The following is a 13,692-nucleotide window of genomic DNA, read 5'->3' on the forward strand; positions in this document are numbered from 1 at the left end:
CTCCCCACTGTGTGGGTTTTGTTCTGCTAATCAGACCACATGCCTCAAGGATTCAGGAATCCAAGAGCTCTCAGCCAGTTCCCCTCATTCCACATACAGCCGCAGCAGCCTGTGACAAACTATTCAGTGTGTTGGGGGTTAAAGACTCTATCCATTCATAACACCGTTCAACCCTCGCCTCCCTCCTCGCCCAATCTCAGGCAGTTCTTTTGCCCACCCCCCACCCTCTACCCTCTTACCCCTCACATGCCCTCGTTCTCCCCTCTCACCACAGCAGAGCCCTTTTTTTTTTATCTGTCTGCATACTGCGCACTGGGTCTGAATAGGCTCACGGTTTATTATTAGACCCTGGTCCAACCGCACACCCACCACAGTTTTAAAACAGAGAAAACAGAACGAGGCCCACATTGAGCTCATGAAACGAAAAGGTCCTGATATTTGTTTCTCTCTTTTTCCTGCTCGTGTCTTTTTCCTTCCAATTTTGGTTCGTTTCCCCTGCGTTCTGCCTTCGCCTCGCTCGCTCGCTACTCACGCATTGAGAGGCGAAATGAGGCACGCTGGAAATTTGCAGGCTGACAATGGAAGACAGCTGCTCTCGCTGCATAAGTCTTTCATGAGCTGAATTAGTTGTACAAGCCTCTGCTCCCTTCCCCCCACGAATGCCTCCCTCATAGTAAGCTGATCCAGACACTGCACAACACACCTTGTGGAAAGCTTAGGAGCGAGACGGGGGAGGAAAAGACAAAGCATGACGGAGGCTTTGTCTGACAGATCTGTGATTGTTTTTTTGTTTTTTTTTAAAAATGGTGGCCCTGTAGAAAACCTTCACATAGATATTTTATTTTCAGGTTGTCTGTTTGATTATGATGTTTTTGTTTTAAAACAGAAGGTGAAATCAAGTGATAAAATGATACTGATATTAAAATAAACTATAATCAAGTTGCATTGTGCTGTGGGTTTTACACACAGAAGACATGACCTGTTATGTCCTGAAACTCACTTCTGTTGGATTCATTGTAATGAGAATGATTCAAAAAGGCGTTCTGGTGTCTGTATTACTAATTTTAACAATTTGTTAATCAACCTCACTGATCTTTTGAAATTAATAATAGGGAAAATGCCAATGTTCTGTTGTTTTAGCCTCTCAAATGTGAGGATTCCCTTTGTAATGTCAGTGTAAATTGAATCTTTGGGTGTTGGAAACGTAAAACCTGTGAAGACATCATCTTGTTCTCATGACCATGGCCATTTTACATTCTTGCACTTAGATGCCCATTAATCTGTGAAGAGGATACAAACTATTACAGAAAACACATTTCTGGTTTTCATTACCGTCTTCAGACAAGCGAATGATCTGCTATTTGATCTGGTCAATACAACGAACCTTAAGTAGATGATAAATCAATGATCTGCTATTTAGGGAGATGTTTTTGGTAAATATACTGGGTATCGTGAGGCCTTCATGATTCAGAGAAATGGGACATAAAACAACCTAAACAACCACTTTGGTCGATGTGCCTACAAGCAGAGTTTATGACTGAGGAGCATGAAATACTCCCCCCCCCCCCCAAAAGACAACAACCTGAGGTGCCTCTCGACAATGATTTTCCTCTAACAAGACTATAAACTTAGTGGGCCGAGGCCTTCTTCTTCTTCCAATTCAATTTCTGAAGCTGTGGTCTGCTCTATTGGCTGACGACTCTGGTGTTATGGTGGCTTCTGCTATGACAATTCTGACGGGAATCTTAAGGGTTAAGGTTAATTGCTACCAACATTGATCTGAAAATCGTTTTTTAAGTGCAGATGCAGAAAATACCGGACTGTGCTCTACGTACACAGCAGCTACTGCGTGCTTATTACTGTGTTGATTTGCACTGGCACGTCAGTGAGGGATAGGGCACTGTAAACCTTGAAAATGTGTGGTATGCACGGCATGCGTGTCAGTCTACTGAAAAATGCAGTAACCCTGGGACGTTCACATTTCATGAAGACATTTTAAAAAATCCATCTAATGTTAATATTACTACATTTTTATATCCTTTTTAACAGAGACTGGATTGCCAGTGTGTCCATTAACAACTACCTTAATTTGACTTTTATATTCTCCTTCTATTCTCGTGCTTTATTTTGCCTACAAGCTCAACACATTTCACATCAGTGTGGAGGCAGTGGCTGATGGCAGACATGGAAAACAATTAGTGTCAAATGTTTTCCTCCCGTAGTAGTGAGGGACTCCCTGAGGGCGAGAGCTTCAAATGAGCAGAGGTAACAATGCATAGATCACAACAGCTATGAATCTGGGATTGTGGATAACAAAGCGAGTTCAGTGATCATTGAACGTGAATACGGTTATTTGATCAGACTTTGCATTCAGTTGCCTTTTTAATGATTAACAGTGTTGAAAAATATTTGTATTCTCTGTCCTCATGTGGAGTTCAACCATGTTGGTGAGATGGAAAATGAAACCCAGATAAAATACCTCCCTTTATGTTTATACGGGTCAGATTATGATCAAAAGGAAGTACTCGGTAAATTGCATCATTTGACCACATCGGTAATCAAACATGTTTATAGCTCCTGGAAGGCAAGCATGGCTCGCCATAGTCTGTTAAACATATGAGAATTAAGAATATTTTGAAATAAATAAATAAAACAGAACTTGAGAGAGAGAAGCGCAAAATCCTGTCTCCTGTCAAAACCTTCATTTTCAAACTAAAACATACTGCAATCGCATCCACACGAGTCTTTTAACGGTTTTCTGAAACTGTTTCTGAAGCCGTTGAACAGTTATTAAAAAGACTGGCTGGTAAAATAAAATCTCAGTAAAAACAGTATAAACATAGGTGAGAGCTAAATGCTCAAGATGCATGTTTTTAAGATGCAAAGAACATAATTGATCAATCATAAAGGCATCTCAGTACATTTTTATCCACTAGAAGAAATTTACTCTGCTGCACATTCTGTTAATAAATCAACACCTCGGCTTATCTCTACAGAATTAGCATGGACAGGTTAGCTAACAGCCTCCGTTTGTACTGAGCTTCTTGATGCAATTTGCTCCTCTTCTTAAAATAAGTCAGTCTCCCTTCTATCCCAGAGCCTTTAAAAGCTGGCACTACTTAAAAGGAATGAGCTGTAACACAATAGCAACAGTCAGTCAGGCACAGGCAAAGGCGAGGAGAAAGAACTCAAGCTCGCTCTCATGAGATCCCTGCACTCCCCGAGCCGGACATCAGCAGCGATGCAGAGCGGTGGCTGGGCTCTTTCATTCAAGTGCAGCCTTTTCTTTCTCTCCCTCTCTCCCCCCCTTTTCAAAGTAACATTGCCAATGTAATTTTCCATGAGAGCTGCTCCATTTATCAAGGCCAGTGGCACACTGAGGCAGCTGATGAATGCCTTACTCCCCTAGATTTGTATAATGAGAGGTGGGAGAGTGAGACACACTCAGAGGTGGTTAGCACTTGTACCAAGGAAGTAGAGATGATTTATTCAGCATCCGAGAGCCAATGCTTTGGGGAGCTTTAACTTAGGACACCGACAATGTAGCCATGCTATTACACCTCCACCATGGAGAACAAGATTGCAACTGAGACACATACTGATTAATGCCTGGATTACACTCAGACAAGGGACAGCTTGTGCTTTTAAATTGACAGACAAGTTACAACGAGGCCGTTATTCTAAAATAACACTGTTTCGTTGTATTCTTTCATTTGACAAGTTAAAAGATACTGATTATAAAAATATTTGGAATCAAGTTCCATATTACTCGACATAATTTTCTCTCTTTCTGGAAAAACAGTGAGAAATTAAAGAGCCATGTACAGAATCTACATTTTTCATTTGATTCTGTTTACAGTTGAAAGTTTTTACAACTTAATGTAGTAAATGACTCGTAGAACTGCGACATAGTCAATCCACAGTAAATTAATCAGTAAATATGGCAAACATTTCCTAATTCAAATTTTCTGGTCATATATTACAATTAACTGGCTTAAGAACTAGCTCATTCGTCAATATTGAAAATGATCATTACTTGCAGCCTTACACGGAAACCAAGCTACTGTGGCTAATGACTATTGAGGAAATGGGATTCGTTTGCCACATCTGTGATTAAACAGTCATGTAAAATGTCCAATGGGGTTTGGTGGTAATGTGGGAATTTCTGTTACAGAGGCAACACGGTTTCAGCACGTGAAACACAATTTTGCGTGCAACACATTATAATGCAAGCTGTAAGTGTTAGCAATAGCATTGTGTTACGAATCGTAGCATAGTGGTCAAAGTTGGAACTGCAGATAGTACATTTTTAACTCAATAAGGACAACAACCAACTATTGTGTCCATTGAAAATTAATGTGCTGATTATTAATTATTTAATCTGTGATATAAAAAAAAAATCTTGGCTGAACGTCTCCAACTGACACCTTCAAATCTCTTGTTCTGTTCCACAAAATACTTTTAGGATGAAAAGGAACAATTAATAGAATACAATAAGGCTGTTGTAAATAGCAAATATATATACACACTCACACATATACATATATCGTTTTTATGCAGTTTAAACAGATCCATCAACCGTTAAACTGCTCTTCCAGTCAAGATTGTTGTGTGATACAAAATAATCACATCCTTTTTACCTCCATCAGAGATAAATTTCACAGGTTAGTTGCTTGAAAGCAGCTGTGACCTCTCTCCACTTTATTCACGGCTGTCAACCAATTCATGTGGCTTCCCCCTCAAAAGCCTTTTCATTCTAAATACATTACGATTACAAAGACTTTCCTGAAATTTCCTTTCACAGCAGTCGCTCCAAGGAGACTCTACGGCTAGTGTTCATTGCTGGGTGTCCTGGATTTAAGGAGCCGAACAGGCGTCTTCACAGCCCATCCCCCATGCCACTTTCAGAGCAGCAGGAAAACCGACGAAGGCGTGCTTTGCACCAGCTCCCTCCCCCACATACTGCTCCACCAGGCATTACTGGGGCTTGTGGGATTAAGAATGGAACACGATGACAGACAAAAACAGTCCTCAGCACCTCCCTGCTCGGCTGTCTTTTATACTGGGAGAGCATGAAAAGGCTGCTATGAGGCATACAATAGACACAGCGATAGATCAACTCTGAGTGAACAAGATAAGTGTGGGTGAACAGCTACACGGATCTTTATATTGTTCTTGTACAACAATGTCAGTGTTGAAATTGTGAGAAGAAAAAAAAAAGAAAAGTGGAACGCCATGTGACATTTACTTAACTTCACAGGCATAATGTGATGTATAAGACTGACATTATCTATTATCTTCTAGTCTGACTCTGCTTGGCTGGATCATGCACAGCATGTTAACACCCATGGCTAATTACAACAGATGTTGGCTGGTACTAATTTTCACCATAGATGAGCTTAAGATTTTTATAAATATCAAAGCACTTCTGGAACAATTTTACAACAAAAGAGATAAGTAGGAGTGGGTTATTTCCTGGAGACGGACTCTGCAACATGTTCGTCAAGGGTGCCCTTTTACACTGAGTGGTAATAAAAGAGAAAACAACAGTAGATATTTTTATGCATCACATGTCAGGCAGCTTCGGGGGAAAGAAGAACATCTCTACGCCTGCTGGGCGAGCCTATCACAACGCACTGTCAAGAACCCTGCGACGTTCACTTCTGTGGTGTCTCACTGCGTTAATTCACACGACAATATGTTATGACAGTATTGTTTCAAATAAACCTGTCACACACAAATGCAAATCCAGAGCTGCTGGCCTCTGGGAAGACTGATAACTGAGGTGAGTTTTTCTGTCTGGAACATATGAGCTCAGGGCACAACTGAAATTAAACAGCAATGATGAGAAAAACCTCCAGAATACTCCTGCAGGCGGCATAGCTTCATTTAGAGATCAATTTAACAAGCAGAACCATAATGTCTGTATTTCTAAGAGACCAATTGGCAAAACAATTTACCTTTTTGATGCAATGTATTTAACGCTGCAAATTACTTTTATCAGCTTAAAAAAAAGATCATTGACAATAAACATGGAGGTCGTGTTGCAACATAAGTCGCCCAATTCACAGCGGCACAATAAAGCCTCATAATACTAGAAAAGACAGAAATTATACAAGACTAATCTGTGAAATGACAAATTCAACGATCCCATACAGCACAAAAATAGAGTAAAAAGAAAATAGAGCTTACCTTTTCATTTTTCACCTTCTTTAACGTCTTGCATTCACCATTACCATTTTCCACCTCCTCCGGTTCAGTTTTCGCGGTCAATGCTGGTACTATCCCAACTTGTTCAAGTGCAATATTCCCCATTTGATTGGCTTCAGCCAAGTCTGTTGATTGTGTGTTCTCAAAGGACGTATTACGACTATTCCCCAAAGCAACTTGGGCTTGAGACACAACATCCTTCTCTGCAGCAGCTATTGCTACGACTGGTGCTCCATCTGTTTTGTCCTTCTTACTTTTCCCACCAGCCCCTTCTTTCTCTTTTTTACCACCTAGAACACCTCGGGAGGCTTTGCCCCCTTTTTCCATGTTCCTCCCAGAGGTGGAATTACCGCCAGCAGCTCCTGCGTTCGCTGCTGTACCTGCCGGCTCCCCCTGAGTCCGTCCTGCAGTTTCTTTTTTACCCCCGTCTCCGGCAGAAGCTTTGTTACTATTGTCTTTAGAGTTCTTACTGCGCTTATATTTGGATTTGCTTTCCTTGCCTTGAGAGCCAGACACTGGGCTAACAAACCTGATGTTGTCAGGCAACGCTGCCACGGCACTGGGCGGTGCCGTCATTCCGTCCTTGGTACCAGACATCTCAAGTTTGTCTTTCTCTAAGTCAGCGTCAAGGTCAATAATCAGATTTCCAACACCTATATCCCACTCATCCCCGCTGTCGTAAGTGTCCACCGCATTAGAGTCCACACCTTTCCCGCCTGCAGTGCCACCACTTAGGGACATTTTAGTGCCAACGGCCCAGGATTTCCTCAGTGAGGTCCGACACCCTCTCAGACGGTTGGGACTCGGGGGCAAGGGTTAGAGAATCCTCACGTTCTGCTCGTTGCTGTCCCATTGAAACACATATTCCCTAGAGAGACAGAAGAGAAACATTGTTAGATAAGTCTAATAATTCTGACACAGAAATAAAAACCCACAGCTTTGCCACAACAGAACTGAGCATTTCATTTGGTGGAAGACAAGAAAATCGTTTGATCATGAGCCAGTAACTCTCTGATGATCACTGTGCAAACCACTATGGTAATACCCATTGGTGTGACAGCCCCGCTCCGAAACCCTCTCTTCATAATCACTTCCCACAGTCGTCATGGCAACCATGGGAAATGTAGCCTAAATCCTGCTTTGACAGCCAAGGTGGCCCCACTGCTCTGAATGACTGGCTGGCTTTTCACAAGGCACCACTGATAGTGTCACTGCTGATAAATAAGGAAAAAGGGAGTTGCTGGTCTTACACCCCCCCACATGGTTTATGGAGCCGTGCCTTTTCACCTCAAGAGCACATCAGCAGTCTTGCATTAACAGAGGATCTTAAAACCATTGAATGAACCAGTTTATGTGCCAGGAGATAAGCTTTGTTGTATTTCTTTTACACAATATAGGCCAAAGGTCGTCATGTTTCATATCTTCACACAGCAGATAAACATGGATATAAAAAACATCTTATCTGAACCTCAATAAATTAAAGCTACTAACTTGAATTTCACAATTCAGGTCAATCGTTTTCTCAGATTAACGACCATTTAGAAACCGGAAAGGGCTTTTTTGTGAATGTGAGGATGAACCAGTACCAGAACAAACAAAAAAACAGTCAAGACTATTTTCTGGAAATCGTAGCACTTTCAGTCTTGTGAGAGCTCACTGCATGTAGGTAAATAATTAAAACGCACATCCGTGGCTCTCCTCTCCCCTTGCTATGAAGCACATGAAGGATAAGGACGTCTGAGCACAAAAGACTCTAGGGTGGTGGTGAGGCTGATGAGATCAATCCTGCCTCAAACACAGAGGATTCTCTTTGTGCTGCAGAGACGCGACTGACAAAATACAGTAAACATGGAGCAGCCCTGAAAAGACGCTTCGGTAAAATTGCGAATGTGGGTTCTTAATTCTGGTTAGTAGACGTGTTTATTTTTTACAGATTAAATAATGATTCATACATTTTTACATGATATGTAAAACATTTTCTTGCTAGAGTTTCTTTTCTTTTCTTTGGCTGCGTTTTATCCATATTCAGGTCATGGTATTTTCACTTATAGTGTCAAAGTAAACAGTGCTTTACTAAGACCTCATGTAACAATGGTTTAATTCAACAGTGATCCTCTAATAGAATCCAGAGCTGCAATGTTTAAAGAAATGAATCTGCAACTATGTTGATAATAATTATCATCAGCATTTGAGTAAAATGCCTAAGATCCGCTGGTACTAGCATCTCAAATATTAAGTCTGGACACTTTTCTATGTCACATTTAATCGTGAAATGAATGTTTTGGGTTTTGGATTGTTGGTCCATTAAAACAAGCTCACAAAGAGAGATCATGTTGGATTATGGGGAATTTTAACAGGCATATTTAGCTTTTTTATCAGACAGAACCATGAATTGAAAACAGCCGGTTAATAGATAATGAAAATAATAGGGAGTGGCAGCTGAATCATAATCTGAACTGCTGTAAAATTGAACTTAAAAAAATGTGTTTTACTTCTGCTACAGTGAAGACGAGTGAGTGAAATTTAAAAACCTTCAGAAATTTTCCATTTTTGCTGAGCTATTGTGCTCCACTTGCGAAAGGGAGTTGAACTTCTTCATCTGTTCAATGTACAAAAACACAGACAAACAGACTGTAAAACACAAACTATGAAAGTATTTCAAAGTTCACTTCATATCGACGGTTTGTTAGCTTTGTTTAAACAGCTCATTTAGATGGGCGTATCCATTCAAGTCCTTTAGCATCTTGAATAACTATGACAGGGATATCGACATATTTAAAACACAACAAATGCAACAAAAGGTTAATGCTCTAGTCTTAAAACTGGTTGTTCCCACTGACTGACAGAAAATGAGTCATTTTGTGCCATCTAACATTACCCAGCTCTCATTAGAGCAACAGTCCAACATGGCAGCTGGGTCACAATGCACAGAGCTCATGTTGATTCAGTTAAGGGGCCATTCATACACCCCCCCCCCACAGCAGTGACAGAGGTAAAACTGCGGAACAATCATTTGATCACCGTGCCGACTTATTCCTCACAGATGGCTCCCCAAAGGAACAACAGTCAGTGGCAGGTTCTGGAGGGTGGGGAGATGCAGCTGTCCCTGTTTGACTGGGTAAACAGTTGTGAGGTCTAATTTGTTCAACACCTCCACAAAGGAGAGGTTGTAACTCTATCGGCTGTTGACCTACTGTACTGCCCTTAGCCGGAACTGCAGCGCAAGCCCCTTTTGAAAAAGCCCACACTGAGGAAATGTCCCAATGAGTGCCCCGTTGAGCGAAAGGCATGCAGGCTGTGCATCTCCCAGAGTGCTCGTCCTTTTTTCACAGATCCAGTTTCATTCAGCTATCTATCACAGAGGCCACATAAGGGTGAGGCTGCATTGAATGTACAGAGGAAAAAGACAAGGGGGGTGAAAAAGTGATTTCTGGTCAATTTGCCATGGAACACAACTGAAATTGGACCTGGCATAATGTTGTTTTCTGCATGTGACGGATAGGAACACCATCTGTGCATGAAACTGAAGTTATGTCATCTATAAACAAGGGCTCTGAAACTCTAAAACTGTCTGTATTCAGGCACAAACCACAAGCAGGGCTCATCAAGCCACTTTGACTTGTTGTTTACGTGCGACAGACAGCAACAACACACACAGGGAGAAATCCGAAGTCAGACTGCAGAACAGGTAATTACACTGCGAGTTGCACAGTTTAAAATCAGCTCCTCAGCTCAGGCATGAAGGAGAAACGCTCTCTAAGAAGACATGTGTCAACATGAAAATTTCACAGTATGGTTATCTCTGTCAGAACCATCTCTGAATTTTGAGAGAAAGAGAATTTTAAAGCGGTATTAAAATGTAGTTACTTTAAAATCAGGGGCATTGCTTTAGTCTTAATAAATGCATATTTCCTGGCATGGAACTCAGCCCAGGCCTTTGCTCATAGTTGTTCCTGCTATAATTACAATCATAAAAAGTTTCACCAAGCTATGATGTTTTTTATTGAGGTATATATATAGTCATAATGATTATTGCCTCATCTCTGCTCCCAGTGCTCCAGATCTCATTAAGGACTGAAAAATGCTTCACCAAACTTACTTTTACTCGTCTCGCGGAGATGCAGGGAAGAGGCTGGTTTACGATCGCTCACAGAGGAGAGTGTAACGCATGCAAAATTTCAGCTACATGCCCTGCATAGCTGTGGCTGCGTCTATCAAACAAGCACTGACTGGTTGAAAGGTGAGGGATATCCAGGAGCACTTGGAGCCGACACCCAACACAGAACTACAGCAATAAAACAAATGGCCAGAGCACCGAGATGGTTTGATTAATATTCTTTTGAATGGAGAGTGATTGGGTGCGTTGACTTTGGTCTGAAGCACTTTAAAGACTTTACTTTTACTGCCAATATAGAAAATTTATGACAAAAAACAGAGGATTATTCTTTGAAGTCATGACTAGCAATCCTACTCTCATCCAAACAACCCAGAGGTATTTGTAAACTCTTTGTGGAAGACACCATGTTCACTATTTCAGGAGTAGTGTTCAATACGGGCAAGTTTTCCTGACTCATTGCAACAACAATGACATCAAACATTTACAGCTACATTGCAGGAAACTTGCAATGAGGAATCATTATGTTGGAGAGGAAGAAACCAAACCAAACAGTGGCTTCATTTCACGAAGAAGATGCTCGTTCTAATGTCAGTAAATGGTTATTTCAAGTAAAGGTGGTAAAACCAGCAACGTGATCCGAAATTCCAGGAATGTTGTGTATTCAGCACTGTATGCACAAGCTACACTACTTCCAAACTGGGCAGTACCAAGGATAAATATCCTATGCTATAATAACACTACTGCCACGAAAGCAGATTTTTTTTCTTTGACTAAGAAAATGTAAAATAAAACATTGGTTAAACAGCCTTTCTAGGACTGTTTCTTCACACTGTTCATACTCGGAGACGAGACATTGGCCCAGAAAATCTGTGTAGATCTACCTCTTCCCCAGGCAGAGAACTGATTGGGAATCGTTAAGGGAATTGATTAAGAATCAAAACAATTGCAAATCGATAATGGCATCAGTATCAATAAAAACAGGTCATCTCTTAACCAATTAAGAAAAGACCTGCTGGTGAAAGCAGGATCATTTTTTTTGTTCTTTTCTTTCCTTGACTCAGATAGAAATGTACCCAGCCAGCACAGGTGATGGGAATGAGGAGTCTGTGGCCCAGTCAGCATGTTTATCAGTAAATATGTCGACGACAGGATCTCACATCCGCCAGCAATGGGTGACCTTATCGGAGCTAGAATAGAGCTCAATAAAACATATTTCGTTTAACCTACTTTAGAAACTAAAAGAGGTCACATTCGGTTTCCTACAGGCTGCAGCACCTTCCTGCATCTCATGGACAAGAAGCTACGTGACTCAAACTGACAGTAACCAAAGAAGTGTGAGATCTCTGGCTGATTAGGCCTCGATGTCCAGGGTCTGGTGTGATGCAGTAAAAATAACAAAGCTCGCGCACAAAAATGCCTCAAACCGTGTTATTCTCTATAACAGCTTTCAGTAAAATGACGTACAACATGTACGTGATAGAAATCCTGCACTAGTGTCAGTACCTTGCTTTGCTTTGCTTATTCTCCCTGGATGTGTGGCATCAGCAGTTGAATCAACAACAGTAAATCTGACAATACCTGACGCTACTAATGTAATACCACAAACTAAACGACTCCCTGTCTGGTCATCATTAAACCATTCTACAAAGATGGGCCGGACCCAAACGGAGCCAAAACAGCAGTTTGCAAGGACACAAGTAAATCAATCGGTTACACGTTATGATCCCAAAACATTCACTCGCTGTTGATATTCTAGTAGTTCTCTCCTCAATCCACATCTAATGGAACCTTTCATACAGATTCGACCCGAGAAAGTGAACACCAAAAAAAACCTTGCGTAAAGACGACCAAAACTAAACCTGCAAGAATTTAATCAAGTGCAGAGTTTGAAGAGACACATTTTAAACATATGTTATTAGAGAAATATATATTTTTAAATCAAGCAGATGGGGCTCGATGATCTTTGAGTGAGTAAAAGCATCTAATTGTGCGTAAACAGGGGATAACAACCGAATGTATACACTTAGAATAAGAGCTACTTAATGGAGTGCTCGTCGAGGGCACTGTAATTACGTTGCAACAGCTTTTAGAGATGATCACCCAGAGAAGCCACCGGTTAAACATAACATAAGCAGAAAACTTTAAAACCAATCACAATCTGGACTCACGCAGAAAAGGACTGCGTGCGTTCCCTTTGATAACGATATCAAACGATTATATGAAAGAATAAAGGACTTGCTCTTAAGCTTTAAGCAGCTGCAAGATAAAGTCAAGTCTGTGTGAACTATAATCAAATTGAGCTAAATATCACACTTTGAGTTATTAGAAGCAAACAAATGTTTTTTTGTTCTCGCACAAATCAAAGCTGCCTCAATGACATTTACTGTAATTTGAAAGAGGAAATGCGTGACACAGTGATCTCAGACTAATTCACAGAAGCATGTGTCTGTCACAAACAACGTGTTCTCTGGGAAGTATGATTAGAAATATCAGCTGATCCTTAAAATTAGGAGAAAAGGAAATATGGATAAACTAGAATTGCACTCAGTGGAGTTTAAACCTCTGCCAAGGCCCAACAGTTCCCTAAATGTAAAACAAGCTACAGCTAAGTCCCAATTACATTCCTCAGCTACACATCAGTGGTTATGGGTTTCTAGCCCTTTCTGTCAGTAATAATAATTTAAATTAAACTAGATCCAGACTTTATTTGAAACAAACAAAACAAAGACAGATACATTCACTCCCTGGCGGCTAAACGACGACAAGAACATCATAATTGAGTCGAGCTGAAAGGTGGTGGCCAGTCTGAAGTGGGAATTCGAGCCACCCATGAGTACAAATAAATAAATCACATTGCGGCTTGTCTGTGGCAGCAGCCGATGCAGAGGTCGGACAGAACACTTGCACATGGGCCCGAGTGTAAGGAAGCCTGGATCTTAAAACACTGACAAGGTGCCACATTGATTTTTCCTGTGCTCAAAGAGACTAGCAAGGAAACAGGAGCAGCTCCATTAACATGCTCGGCCATTTCACTCTGCCATGATTTCTGAATTACAAAAGCCAGTCACTTAGATTCTCCAAAAGCACCTATAATTATCTCTGGTCTCGTCGTTCTGTAATTGAGATTCGATATAGTAACAGCGGCAGCAGCATCTACTGTGATACACTTGATTGTACTTGTGGTCAATTTGGAAGCTCACCGACTACATGCCTGACTAAAATGTGTGATTATTGTCAATGATATAACATAATCAAATCAATTAAAGACATACTGTGGTTAGAGAAGTCTCCATGCTCTGCTTCAGTCTGTCAATACCCCTTAACCTCATCAGTTCAATTGATATTTGTGTCCTGTTCATTTTCTT

General features: G+C 41.0%; 1 protein-coding gene across 2 annotated transcripts in view; it reads right to left on the reverse strand.

The window, feature by feature from the left end:
- The window catches only part of LOC118118626 (zinc finger protein 609), a 67,852-nt gene that overhangs the window by 41,975 nt on the left and 12,185 nt on the right, over positions 1–13,692 (reverse strand). For both annotated transcript variants that reach the window (XM_035171897.2, XM_035171808.2), the window contains exon 2: positions 6,193–7,078. In XM_035171897.2, coding sequence (XP_035027788.2) covers positions 6,193–6,951 — 759 coding nt within the window. In that variant the 5' untranslated portion in view covers positions 6,952–7,078. The remainder of the gene's footprint in view (positions 1–6,192; positions 7,079–13,692) is intronic.

This window comes from Hippoglossus stenolepis, chromosome 1 (assembly GCF_022539355.2).
Source record: "Hippoglossus stenolepis isolate QCI-W04-F060 chromosome 1, HSTE1.2, whole genome shotgun sequence".
NCBI classification, from domain to species: domain Eukaryota; kingdom Metazoa; phylum Chordata; class Actinopteri; order Pleuronectiformes; family Pleuronectidae; genus Hippoglossus; species Hippoglossus stenolepis.